Source organism: Engystomops pustulosus, chromosome 1 (assembly GCF_040894005.1).
Source record: "Engystomops pustulosus chromosome 1, aEngPut4.maternal, whole genome shotgun sequence".
NCBI classification, from domain to species: Eukaryota; Metazoa; Chordata; class Amphibia; order Anura; family Leptodactylidae; genus Engystomops; species Engystomops pustulosus.
Window position 1 is genome coordinate 65,198,112 of NC_092411.1, and position 14,224 is coordinate 65,212,335.

A 14,224-nucleotide genomic window follows, 5' to 3' on the forward strand; every position below is an offset into this window, starting at 1 on the left:
TAGGCTCTATCTTCTGCAGAATACTCTGAGGTGCTGAAGAAATAAAACCTTCTCAGATCTTGCAAAAAAATCTAGGATTCTTTTATAAACCAAATGCTTACTTTTTATCAGGAAGAAAATCCGAATAAAAGGGATATGGGGAAAAGCATGGCAGGCATGGGATTAAGTGTATAAAACTTATATAAAAATCAATTAAAGACATGAAACAATAGCATGTAAAATAATTTAAAGGGATAACTTTTACAGCACTAAACTATAAGCACCTTTAGGTAGGGTATGAAATATCCTTCCTAGCATTTATGTTAAAAACAGCCTGTTTACCTGTGAAGAAAATTGTCTACAAAATCATATCAAATGTGCTTGGAAGAGGGAATCGATTTTTGAGATGCATCCCTTTTAGAGACTGGATGAGGGGTTTCTATTCAGACCATCTTATCTTGGGCGCCTCAGGAGTTAGAACTTTGGTGCCAATGGAAAGATGAAAATGTATCTGTCCAAATGCATCATGATTGTGGTTCTGCAGACAACAGACTTGAAGATACAGATACAGTTAAAGGAAACCTACCACTTCGGATAGGGCTTCTAAGCAGCAAATGGCGTGCACCAGCTCAGGGTGAGCTGGTGCTGGCGCTTATCTTCGTTATGTTCTTAAACGGTTTTAAGGCATTTATTAATCATTATATCCGCTCGGCGCACCATGCGCGTGACCGTGCGTGCGCCTGAATAGGTGCATAGTGCGCTGAGCGCGGACCACGGTGCGCGGAAGCTACTTCGGATATAAAGATTAATAAAGTGTTTAAATGCCTTAAAACCGTTTAAGAACATAACGAAGATAAGCGCCGGCACCAGCTCACCCTGAGCTGGTGCACGCCATTTGCTGCTTAGAAGCCCTATCTGAAGTGGTAGGTTTCCTTTAAGCATAGTCAGGAATGGGAGCTGCAGATAAAGATCATTATACAGTATACTGAAACCTACTGTGGTCTAATATTAAATGCATTAGTTATGTGTTAGGATGCACTTTATAGCAACATGTTAGCTGGACCTTCAGGATATCATAAGCAGTTTGTGTTCCTCAGTACACTGTTCTATAAAACACGAAATTAAAATATGCAAAATGATTTATAAAAATGTATTTTATTTTTACAGCTGCAAAAAATACTGATGGAGACTGGCCACACCATTTCAAGGATGCTTGAGAATTGAGATGTTAAGCTACCTATAAATTAAGTGTCATTAAAAGCCTACCAGACGTCCTGTGACAGATCCAGGTTTTGTGTGGATCTAGTGTTACCTGGGAAACCTCAGAACTATAGGCTGCTTTCACAGCACGTTTCCTGAAAGTAGGACCAGAAGCATGAGACAGGTGAAGTAAAGCTACGCTCATCTAAGATCCAGAGGCAGTTTTTTACATCTGAAAATTGCTCAACAAGGGTTCGTTAAACATCTAAGGAGTCCTCCTGTTTGACAACTGTAGACTCAGAAACATACTGCCCTTGTTACTTGAGATACTGACATAATCTTCTGACAAGTTCATTGATTTCTGACAGATTTTGAAGAGCCTTGTCATGGAGGAATATGAATTTAGTGTTAAACAGCTACAACCGAATGTTATATCGGTCCGCCTCTACAAGAGAAAAGTGGGTGGCCTGGGGTTTCTAGTGAAGCAAAGAAGAAGCAAACCCCCAGTAATAATTTCTGATTTAATTCGAGGTGGTGCAGCAGAGCAAAGTGGTCTTGTGCAAGTAGGTGATATTATATTAGCAGTGAACGATAGGCCACTTGTAGATGCCAGTTATGAATCCGCCCTGGATATGCTACGCAGAATCCCCTCAGAGACATTTGTGGTGCTCATTCTTAGAGGCCCCGAAGGGTTCACAACTCATTTGGAGACCACCTTTACAGGAGATGGAACACCCAAGACAATTAGAGTTACCAGACCTCTGTGCCCAAAGTCAAAGTCAAGTGACTTGTCAAGTCAAAGCCTGTGTAGTAAAGACCAACAAAATATGGTGGATAGTGCCACAAGTTCAGCTGGTTCTTCATGGCAGGAAGTCAACCAACTTCTTCACTTAAATGGACTTGATGGAGTCAAAGGAGATGACATCAGTATAAGTCCTTGCCTTAATGGGGGAGAGGAAAATAATGATATTATGAAAGAGATTGAACCTGTAGTGAATTTGCTCCAGAATTCATGTAAAGAGTTAAACGGAGATGGTCACCATCTAGCAGATCGAAAGGATGCCCAAGTTCAAGTCGAAAGGTAAGATATTCCATAATGAGCTATCATTATTAGTCAACCCTCATTGGCTGTATTAATATTCATTACCAAAAGAAATTGAATAGTCTCATATAAAATCTGTAAAATGTAATCCACCTTCAGTTGGCAGCTCTACCTCCTGAGTATGTGAAAAATCTGTATGGATTTAAGCTATTATTGCACTATTCTAGTTTATATCTCATATCCATTTTAGCAGAAACTATCACTACCCACTGAGTTAAACAGTCCAAAAAGGTCTTGAGGGGTAATTGCAATGAAAAAGTGATATTGGCCTTAGGGGATTGAATCAAGTTATTGGACCAGATTTATTAATAGTGAAGCACTATGTGCAGTTTGCCTCAGTAATGTGCAGGATGCACCAGATTATTGAATACTGGTGCACAGTCTTCAATAATCTGGCACACCCTGCACATGCCAGATTAATGAAGAGTTAAAGTGATATTCCCATATGGGCATTCACATTTAATTTAATTAATTTGCCATATGTGAACATTTCTTCATTTGGATGTTATTTTAAAAAATGTTCCTGTGTGAAGATAATTCCTCATAAATGTAGCCATGTTGACCCTTAGAAACAAGCTAGCTTCTTTGGATACGACCCCCTCACATTTTGGCAGAGGTGGCCAGATATGCGCTATTGAGCCCTGCCTGACCACATTCAGCGTTTATTACCACAGGACCGCTGTAGGACATGCAGTAACTTCCGGACATTTCATATACAAAAAACATTTAGTTTTTTTTTGCAATCCCTACAGCAGGGGTGGTCGTATCCTAGGCCACAGTTTTGTTTCTAAGGGACCATAAGACTACATTTATGAGAAATTATCTTCACACAGATCAATTTTTTTAAATAACATCTAATTGAAGAAATGTTTATATATTTAGCAGATTAATAAAATTGAATGTGAATGCCCAGACGAAAATACCCCTTTAAACTGAGTGCACCAGTTTTTTTATAGTGCTCTCAGTTTAAGAAGCACAAACCACATTTATGACAGACTTACTATATAAATGTTTGGCACAGTGCGAATCGGCACCAGAATGCCCCATAATGTGCAGAGCTTAGTATTGCGACAAACAAAATGCAGCCGCGACACAAAACTATCACAACACATCAAGCAATTTGCACAGGTATTTATGTCAAGGTTTTACCTTTGGAAATTAGAGTATTTACATAAATCTGTGAATTTGTCCATCTTTTCCTTTATTTCCAGTTTTTTTGGCATAAAAGCACTAAAATAATCAAAATTTGTGTCGCACACTGCACTATTCTTCATGCAAAGATTTCTGTACTAAAAGGTGCGTTCCGGTGCTCAATCGGACCATGCGACACATTTATCATGCAAAGTCTGACAGAAATATGTTGCACAGCCCATGTTAAAGGTGCACAAAAAATAAAATGGTGCACTCTGTCAGGGCAGTGCTGGGAGCGCCAGATTCATGAAGAACAGGCGCCATAAATCATGAATCTGGTGCACGCTGCACACTACACAGAAGAACAGCACATAGTACAGTTTGCACTGTCCTTAGTAAATGTGCCCCAATGTCTTACAACCATTTCAGCTAGGGCAGTGGTGGCGAACCTATGGCACAGGTGCCAGAGGTGGCACTCTGAGCCCTCTCAGTGGGCACTCAGGCTGTTGCACCAGCACAGAATTCACCAGACAGGACTTAAGGGATCCTCCTGTAGGTCCAGGTAGCCCTTGACGTTAAGTATCTGGGTCTACCTGAGACTGCAGGAAGAGAAGGTGAGGACATGGTCAGAGTATCATTGGAGCCAGTAAGCTCCTGCTCTTGGCCCCACAATTCTTCCTGTTCATTGGATTTTCAAGGGAAGCTCCAATGGCAATCTGAAGTTTTCCACCTTCTGTCAATGATATTGGTGTCCTCAGGACCCTTGAAAGCTGTGGTATAGCTCGGAGCAAGAAGATTTTCATAATTTTGGGCACTCGGTCTCTAAAAGGTTCGCCATCACTGAGCTAGGGGATGCAGACCGCGTTTGCAAAATTCTTTCATTGTTTAAGATGATTTGGAGACAGCTGAAGTTCTGGCTGGAATAAGGTGGTTGTCAACCCATTTGGCTTTGACAAACCTGCTATATAGATACAAAGTAAAAAGCCTGGCTAGATGGAACTTAACAGTGCTCTTTTATCTGTTACTTCTGAAGAAGATAGTTGACTTATGATAATTACCTTCCTTATCTCCCTGATATCAGTTAAACATCTGCATCAGTTAGACATTTAAAGGGGCTGTCCATCTTTAGCAAACAAGCTTTTTGTATCAATTCCTCACAGTATTCTAGATCTCTGATTGCTGTCCTTCTATAGAAAGCTTCTATGTTTACTTCCAGTGGTTAGAAATCTGTCCATGGTCTTGGGATGGACATGCAGGTACACAAGCCTTTACTATAGCAGGGCTCTTAATACTTTATGTGAGCACCTGAATGTCCATCCCAAGACCATGGACAGATTTCTATCCATTGGCTTTCTATCTATAGAGACAGATCTATAGAGATCTAGAAAACCGTAAGGAATTGATACAGGAAGAATGTTGGAAAATTGTATAACTTTTCCTTACACAAACCACATTAATTATTTTATAAAAGTGGACAACCTGTTTAAGTCCTTCCTTCACTCTACCTATGCTGTTTTTGGCATCTCTGAGCCAACAGCATTCGAAAAGGTTATAAATAGAGGGTGACGACTGATAGATGCGGCTCCCCCTACCATAGTTATATGGCGAAATGAGAACATTTTCTAAACAAAGAATTACTACCTACAAAATGGCGGACATATTTACATGTAGCATACATTACAATAGACAATACGGACATCCATTTTAATGGACACATTCGGCACCGTACCATACCGTGAGCGAGACATAAAAACATATACGACATGTCCTATACCCTCATGTATTTACGTTCCGTATAAAAAATGGGTTGCATATGCGCTGCATACAGTTGTGCACCAAAGACTACCATATATAGGTGCAGATATACAGTATCTGTCAGCCAGCCATCGTTATCCAGCACACCGTACTTTATACGGATATGGTATGGATACAGTGCCATACGTTCTCATAGAGGTGGAAAATATCCTGTGTTTATGGCCAAAATACACCAATACAAAACATACGGTTGTATTCGTATTGGACGTTTGTTCTAGGATTGTGCACACTAAAACCCTTAACAGGTCTGTTTAACCAATCTGATTTGGGCCTGATATTCTACCTACTGAAGATATACTTTCCTCTAAATAATAACTGTAACTTCTGTACCTGGTAATCTTTCTTACACTCACACGCCCACCCTCCTCCCACTTGAGACTTCTCTAATCAACAATTAATTAAACATAGTTTAAAACAACAGGGAAGTTTGAAATGTTCTTGTCTGTGACCTAGGGCATACAATATGGAGCGACTAAGCAATGTCATGCACTTACAGTATAATTGTAGGGATAAAATAGAAGTGCAAAAAAGAAACGCCATATACATTCTCATACATAATACATATTTGCACATACACCTCCACTGGGTATAATTTGCATTGTTATGAATTGGGAGAGGGGCAAAAACTGTTGCCCGAGACCTCTGGTGGCCACTTATCTCTCAAAAAAACAAAAGTATTTGGTAAATTGACATCCAAAAACCTGATGCATATCTCCCCTGCCATCACCGGAGAGTTTGAAAGCCCTTGTTGTTTGGCTGATTTATTTATGTGAGTAGCTAGCCAAAAAAAAAACACAATACAATAAGCAATACAATGGGGAATGTTATTCCAAGTCCAATTATTTTACATAGGTAAGTGTATATCTTTATTGAAAGTAACTTTCAAGAAAATAAAAGTAATTTTAATCACATCTGCAATGCCCCTCCCCCATGTCCATCACAGGGTAGGTAGATAGAAGGCTGATTATTCTGTAATAAGTCAGGAACGCCAAGGACTGACCTGTATCTGATTACATAATTTACATAATATTTTCATTTCATTCTTTTTGCTTTCATTTGCTGGGACATTTCAATGCTTTGTAATGCTTATTAAGAAATATGAATTCCTTGTAGCTTAGAATCTGTATGTCCCAAAAAGGAAATAGGGCAATAACCTGATAGGAATAAAAAAATATGTGATAAATTAATCCTGTAGTTACTTAATACTATAACATGAAATTACGGTAAGAAAGAGAGGGGAAAGAGATGTTCTTCATCGATAAGCTAGATTGGGGAATGGATACAATGCAATGATTTCAGTGGACACCAAGTAATTTTACATTGCTGTAGGTAGTGGGATTCCCAGCTCATTCGGAGGGGACCCTTCAATCAGAAAGGTACAATACCTCCTAACACAACTTTCCTAGTAGTAATGTATATGCAGTCCCTGGGTTACGTACAAGATAGATTCCATAGGTTTGTTCTTCAGTTTAATTTGTAAGTCAAAACTGTATATTTTTTTTCCCCAGTGACAATTGGAGTTTCAAAATTTTTTGCTATAATGGGCCCAAAGATTATCAATAAAGTTTCATTACAGACACCTTCCAGCTGATCATTGCAGTCTGAGAGTATAGTAAAGCATCCAGAGAGCTTCACAAGACATCACAGTGGGCAGAGGGGTCCGTCTTTAACTAGGGGTCGTCTGTAAGTCGGGTGTCCTTAAGCAGGGGAAAGCCTGTATATGTCCTACAATAAAACAATTCATCATCTTTTGTACAGTGTTTTAAAGAAAGATGCTCTACATATATTATGTGAATACATGTCAGGTGATGGTGAAGTGTTTTTCTTGTAGGATGTTCTGTAAGTATACAGCAATAATGCAGAGTAGCTATGCCTTGTAGTGCCTTGGTCATCTAAGATTGTGACTAGTTTCATCTTCATCAGCAGTGAGAATTGTGTGGACACATTCACCTCTTGCTCCTCTGCCTTTTGTGACAACAATGTGTGAAGACCTTTCTGTGTTAACTATTAGTTCCAATTAAGCAATTCTGCATCCCCTGGAGGAGCCCCTGTGATGTCTCACCACATTAAACCAAAGTTAAATCAGAAAGACAATGCTGTTCACACAGCAGACAGACACATTGGGGCACATTTACTTAGAAAGTCGTAAACTGCACAAAAAGTGTTATTTCCGGATATAATGCTACATGCGACGATACATTAAGAACGTGTGCCGGAAATCATAATTCTGTCGCTTCCCTGCACTGGCCCAACAGAGTTCACCATCTTTTTTGTGGTGCACCTTTAACATACAATTTGCAAGTTAAATACAGCGCTCGTTCTAAATCAGTCGGACCGACTGATGGCACGGCCCCCAAATTGTGGCACAAGGAAGCCAGCACAGCTGCGCCACAAAGGGGTCACGTGCGAAACAATAATGGTGCAGACACTTCTTAAATAACCATGCAAGCAGTTTTAGCTTAGAAGAACGTGCACAGTCTGACAAATGTGTGGCGCAAAGCCCTTGGTAAATGTGCCCCATTGTAGCTTCCGGTATGTGCTGAAGCTCTGGTTCCTAATGGTGGATTAGACAATTGCTTTATTTGTCAGCTATCTATGACCACAACAAGAGATTTCACATATGCTTTATGTATTAGGAGTATTAGGTTACATTAATAGCAGTGAGCATAAGACTATATTACCTAATGAATACGCAATAAATATCACCTCTCTCTACATGCATGCCATTTTAATTGTTTCTGCAATCTGTCCACCATGATATAGAATTATTCCAATATTTACTGGAACTTACTGGCAATTTTAAGTTGTCCCATATCTAGAGGATCTGAAACAAATCATTGTTAGGACCCAACCCATCCATCACAAGAACATGGTCCTTTATACTCTTGCTCTGCCATTTCATTCATTCATTCATTCATTGTGTGACTGCCAGGAATAGTCATGGGTCAGGGAATAAGATGTCTCCTTACGGAGAGTTTGCTAATTAAGGCCACCTTAATGTGTGGAGATGTGTGGAGACTTATAACCATTGATCCTCCACTAGGGGGTTCTGGGAAATATGCATGGGACAAGGAAAACTACAGCGTTCTGCTAAGTGTAGCAGAAGTGAATTGAGTGACTGCTTGCACAGGACCAACCACTTCATTCATTTAGGGTACAACAAGCCACACATGGGGGATTCAACTTATAGTTGGGTCCTAGTGGCTGGACCCCGTATCTCCCTTCAAATCAACCTATGTGTATAAAAAGTAACTAGAAATTACTAAAATAGTCCATTAAAGGAGTCTGCCCACAGTTTTAAGAAATTAAACAATGCTTTTCTTTTTTAGATTTTCAGTTCGACTAAACTGCTACATGGCCCCTACCATCTGCTCTGTGTAAGAGTAGTATCAGGCTTCTGCTTCAATATTACAGCAGAGGGGAAGGGCTCTGTAGTAGTTTAATGCAGGGACCACAGAACACAGAGATTCCCCCATTGTTCAAAGTCCAGCTACAATCCTGGAATATAAACGCATATTTTGCTACTAATAATGCACACACAAAGAAATTGTTACATGGAACTCCTGGGCTTATCCTTATCCTTTAACGGGGCGGCAGGCTCACGGCAGTGTGAATTTAGCCTTACACTGTATTTTTATATTACATTTTGTTGTTTTGGAAAGAATAACCTTTTGGTTTATTGGTTATTTTCCAGTAGGAGTTTTATCTGAGTGTTATCAGAGATACAATACAGAATCATATTTATCTCCTGTCTATATTCAGGCCTATGTTAATTGCTTCTATAGGAAGAAAGCCAATTCATAAGTCCATTGAGGCCAAGACTTGAGGCCACTTGAGTTGAGTCTTCATGTTCCCGCCGATTGTCAGTATGTAAAATCTTGATGCAGGGAAAGAGTGCCTAAAACCTGTCTGGCCGAGCTGTGTGAGCGTGTCTGTAAGGAATGAAGATCAATTGTCAATATCAAATAGTTTTCTCTCTTTAATGTTTGAGATGTTGTCAAGGAAGAAAATAAAATGCTAACATGGCTATGAAAGGACCATCCTTGACCTGTTATACTCTAGAAAACTGTATTTAAGGAACCTTGAAGAAGTTGTGCTAGTTTTTATTTTTAAAACATGTTTTCTTTAGTTCAATAAGACTCTAAGCCTTACAGTGGGATTGGCCAAAATGACCCCATTCACTGAGGATGCAAACAAAGACCACAAAGAAAATAAGGAGACAAAAAACCTCAAGTTACATAATACAGGGTAGGAAGGGGGGGGCTATACATATACATATAGTAGTATATCCAGTGTCGGACTGGGATACCATGGGCCCACTAGTAATCTGATCTTGGGGCCCACCACAGTTATAAGTTTTACATAATCTATTAATATAATAATATGAATATATTTGATAGTTCAGATGCTCTATGCTAAATAAACATATAAATTACAGAAAGGGTACCTGGCCAGCACTACTTATCCTGCCTGGGGGCCCACCTAACTCAGGGGCCCACCATGGGATCCACCTGTTCACCTGTGGGCCAGTCCGAGCCTGAGTATATCTATTGTTGTTGTTCAGAAGAGTGTCTAGGGTTAAACCTCTAAATAGTCATAGAGTTTTGCTAGTTTTTTTAAAACTTGGAAAGTGGTTTAACCAATATTGTGTATGTTGTTATTGTTGTCACAGCGACAGGACTAAACATATGTATTTGTATCCCAAAACTGTATATGTGTACTGGGGATATATCCTCACACTGCTGTGTTCTTTGCATGGAGCTGCATGGTAACACCCCCAGAGCCCTTCTTTTCATTTTTGCGTTTCCATTTTTCACTCTCCACCTTCAGGAATCTATACATTTTCTATTTTTCCATGCACATAGCTGTGTGTGGGCTTGTTTTTTGCATAACGAATTGTACTTTAAAGTGACAGTATTTAATATGTCATGTATACTGGGAAGTGGGAAAAAAATTCCAAAACTCAGTGAAATTAGTGAAAAAATGCATTTGCGCCATTTTCTTGTTGGCTTGGTTTTCAGGGCTTTCACTATGCACCCCAAATTATACCAAATGAATATAGGTTTTATTGTGTTTTAATACAATCAGCTGATATTTTCTTTCCTACCATTTTGGCCACTGTACAACCTTGTAATAGCTTTTTCTACAAAATGGCGAAAAAGAGTCTTTTCGGATATATGGGTGCTATTCCCATTTCGGGGTTCAATTCCGGTTATATTTTGATAGATAGGACATTTTGGGATGCAGCGATACCTAACATGTTTATGATTTTTACTGTTTATTTTATTTTAGATTAGTTTTAGGGATTTGATTTAGGGATTATAGTACTATTGTGTACTATTTTTCACACCTTGTAGGGTACTTTAACCGTAGGTTGTCTGATTTATACCATAGAATGGCAGCATATGGGGATTTTACACATCATCTTTTACAATGTGCCACTAGCACTGATTGCGGGTGTTATTTGTGGGTGTTTGCTGCAAACACCCAGCGTGTATGGAGAGGACTGATCCCTCTGAGTTCCTAATACATCACACGTCGGTAAGGGGTTAAAGAAAAGACTATACTGCATTGGAAATCCACAGTCCTACGGCTAACAACATAAAGAACAACTCTAAAGGAATATTAACTAAGCTGTATTTTCCATAATCTAAACTGCTGCTTCCATAAACAGAGGTATTTTTATTAGCTATTTTGGTAACAAATTGACTTGACGTACAGATTCAGCATTGGTTAACATGACTGGCTTAACCCGTAAACCAGCCATGATAAGTGTGAGTGTATTGTGAGAGAATACAGGGAACAGTGAACAGGGAACCAGCGCTGCATCTGTACGGGTAGAAGAAAAGTATAATATATACCGTGTAATACAGTCTATTACATTTTCTTATGCAATTTAATAGATAACTAGCATTAAAGCACCATTTATGTTAATATGTCCAATGCCTCTGGTTGACTTTATTGGAGGATCTTAAGGTGCCACAACATGGAACTTCAATTGATTATCAAAATAAAGAGCACTTAGCACTGAATATCACATAGCGCTGTCCATGGTACTGCAACTCAACATGGTTGATATAAAACAAGCTGGGCTGAAGTCCTAGACACAGCGGCAGAGACGATACCAATTATAAATTTGGAAAAGTCTCATCGTCTACTGCAACACTGCTGTAAAATGTGCGGGATTAAAATTTGCAGTGAAGATTTGTTTTTCCTGTGGCACTGCAATATGGTGAGAGACACTTCTATAAATGTCTCCAAAATAATTCAATTGTTAAAGGGGTTCGCTCATTAAAACATTTTCATATATATCTCCCATTGTTAATTGGTCCATAGTGCCCATGCCTGACCACTGCTATGGGACTTCCATGGGACAGATATATCTGAGTACAACATCAGGTGGTCGAACAGCCTTTCTCATGATAAGTCACTTATCACTTGTCCTATTGATAGGGAAAGCACAGAAAAATAATGTGTAACCATCCTTGTTATTTTTCCTATAGTGGTACATTTAGTACTAAAATGCTTTATTTCAGAATTAGTAACAATATACAGGCAGTCCCCAGGTTACAAACACGTTAAGGTTCTGTAGGTTTGTTCTTAAATTGCAACTGTATGACAGTCGTCTACTCAAGTGTTACTCATAAGTTTTTTTCTCCCTATGACAATAAGATTTTCTAAATTTTGGGTTATCATGTAAACAAGGATTAACAATAAAGCTTTATTGCAGGAACCTTTTATAACATTTATAATTGATCATTGCCGTCTAGTGTTAAAGGTGAGTAAATTACCATCATCAAGAGAGCATCACCAGAGGCCACAGTGGGTGGAGAGGTCCATCTATATCTAGAAGTCGTCTGTAAGTTGGGCCTCCTTAAGTTGGGGACTTCCTGATTAACCAAACCAATATACAGGAGTGCAAGAACATAAAATGGGTAAAGTAAAGCAATAGACAAAAAATTCCCCAACATGTGTTTTGCTATAAGCTACTCCCCGGTTGACCTTTAGAGACTTCAGTACAAACACACTGACGTCTTTACTAGCAGGTATTGTCTCAACTTTGCTGAAGTCCTGGAGAGCATTTTATCACCTGCCAATCCATGGTTTGATCAGTTTTGTAGCCTTTGAATGGAGAAGCAGCACATTCAATCATTCTTTCATCTCTTCCTTATTGCGGTCATAACTAGGAAGATGCTCAGGGCCCCCAATCTAGGGGTCAGTGGGTGTATCATTGGTTAGCTATGTTTGTATTCTCTTTGTTATTCATTAATATCCCCGTAATTTAACATCCCTCTTTGGGCCTGAAATGTCTCTTCTGTTATTCCTGACCAATAAATCTGCTTCATTGTCTGATTCCTGACTACATTTTAAACATTCTATACATTTTCCCCTTATCTAATTGATGCGGAAATCTTTGTATCTAGATTTATGTGTTGCCTTTTTGGGTACATTGTGGGTTTATGACTACTTTTTGTGAATAAAGATAAATAGCAAATGGTTTATGACATATCATCCAACATGTTTGATGAAAAGTATAAAAAATATTGATTATTGAAAATATTACGTAAATGGCCTCCTTGGATATTGATATAATTGAGTAAACTTAATGCTTTATTTTCAGCAAAACCCAGAAAGGAGGAGGCAATGATGCAGCCTTAAATGATTTATGGAGGAGCAACAGTAATATGCCAGTCGTGCTAAACAACCCTTACCTGGAGTGTGAGCAGGTATGTCAGCTCTCAGTGCATTACATTTTACCCTTGTCTCTATGCTATCAAGATTTGGCGGATCCTTCGCTTGTCATATTTGTTCTGGACAAATTGCTGTTCAGTATTGACTAAGAATCAAGGCTGTCAGTTATTTCTTCGCATTTCCACATCCCACTGACGCATATCACAGTATATTGTACATGCAGGATGCAACAGATCAACAGATCATCCTTCGTATGTTCATTTTCCCAATCATAATTTAGATTGTCTTCTGACACTGTGGCATAGTTAGAATACCTTGCTTACATACATTTCTACAGCTGTTCTATGACACATCCTATATTATACATCGTTGAATTGACACGCTTTAACAAAAAGTTTTTAAAAATGTTTCCAGCGAAAGCCTCTTGTAATTTCAGCGAGACGTACGGCGAGAAATTACAGCCGTCTAAAGTTTCGAAAAAAGCAAATGAGAATTAAGTGGAGTGTAAAACACATTTTCAAATGAAATTTCTAAAATATTTTATTAATGCCTTTGCCTTTGGCACACTGCACACAATATAAAACACTTCCATGCCCTCTTGCTGGGTTTGCTTCCTGCCCACTAATTAAATCTGGAAACTTGAGGGGCTGCAGGGTAATAATAGAGAAATGAAATGAATAACCTCTACGGCGAAAGTGATTAGGACAACACCTGACCATACTGTGCAATCTGTTTACTACATTTTATAAAGGGGTTTTATGGGCTTTAATTGATTTCAGAACTGATCAATAACTTATCAATAGAAAACTCATCAGTATCAAATTAGTGGGGTATAACACTCGCTCCCCAGTTGTTCCTATTCAGGGGATAGAATGCAAAGCAGAGAGCTCCATCCACTGTATATAACATTAGAAATCAATTAAGGGACAGTAACCCCTTCAAAGAATTGTATCCCTTACACCAGTAATACCTGCTGGTAAACGGTTAAAAGTCCTCCCTATATCACCTTTTCCATGAGATGGATGTAAAACACAATGGGGGACATGTATCATAGTTTTGTCTTTCTGTGGTGAATTTTTGAGACATTTGGCAACCAAATTTTGGCTTCTTTTTGAGACTTTCTGTTGCAAATGTCTCAAATCCACATGGACACAAGCCACGTAAGGGAGTTATATACAGAAGTGGACACAAGCCATGTGAGCGGGTTATATGCAGGAGTGGACACAAGCCATGTGAGCGGGTTATATGCAGGAGTGGACACAAGCCATGTGAGCGGGTTATATGCAGGAGTGGACACAAGCCATG

General features: G+C 39.0%; 1 protein-coding gene across 6 annotated transcripts in view; it reads left to right on the top strand.

Moving 5' to 3' along the window:
• The window catches only part of NOS1 (nitric oxide synthase 1), a 162,372-nt gene that overhangs the window by 113,037 nt on the left and 35,111 nt on the right, over positions 1-14,224 (top strand). For all 6 annotated transcript variants that reach the window (XM_072142576.1, XM_072142565.1, XM_072142582.1 and 3 more), the window contains exons 2-3: positions 1,147-2,260; positions 12,849-12,954. In XM_072142576.1, the coding sequence (XP_071998677.1) occupies positions 1,566-2,260; positions 12,849-12,954 (801 nt within the window). In that variant the 5' untranslated portion in view covers positions 1,147-1,565. The remainder of the gene's footprint in view (positions 1-1,146; positions 2,261-12,848; positions 12,955-14,224) is intronic.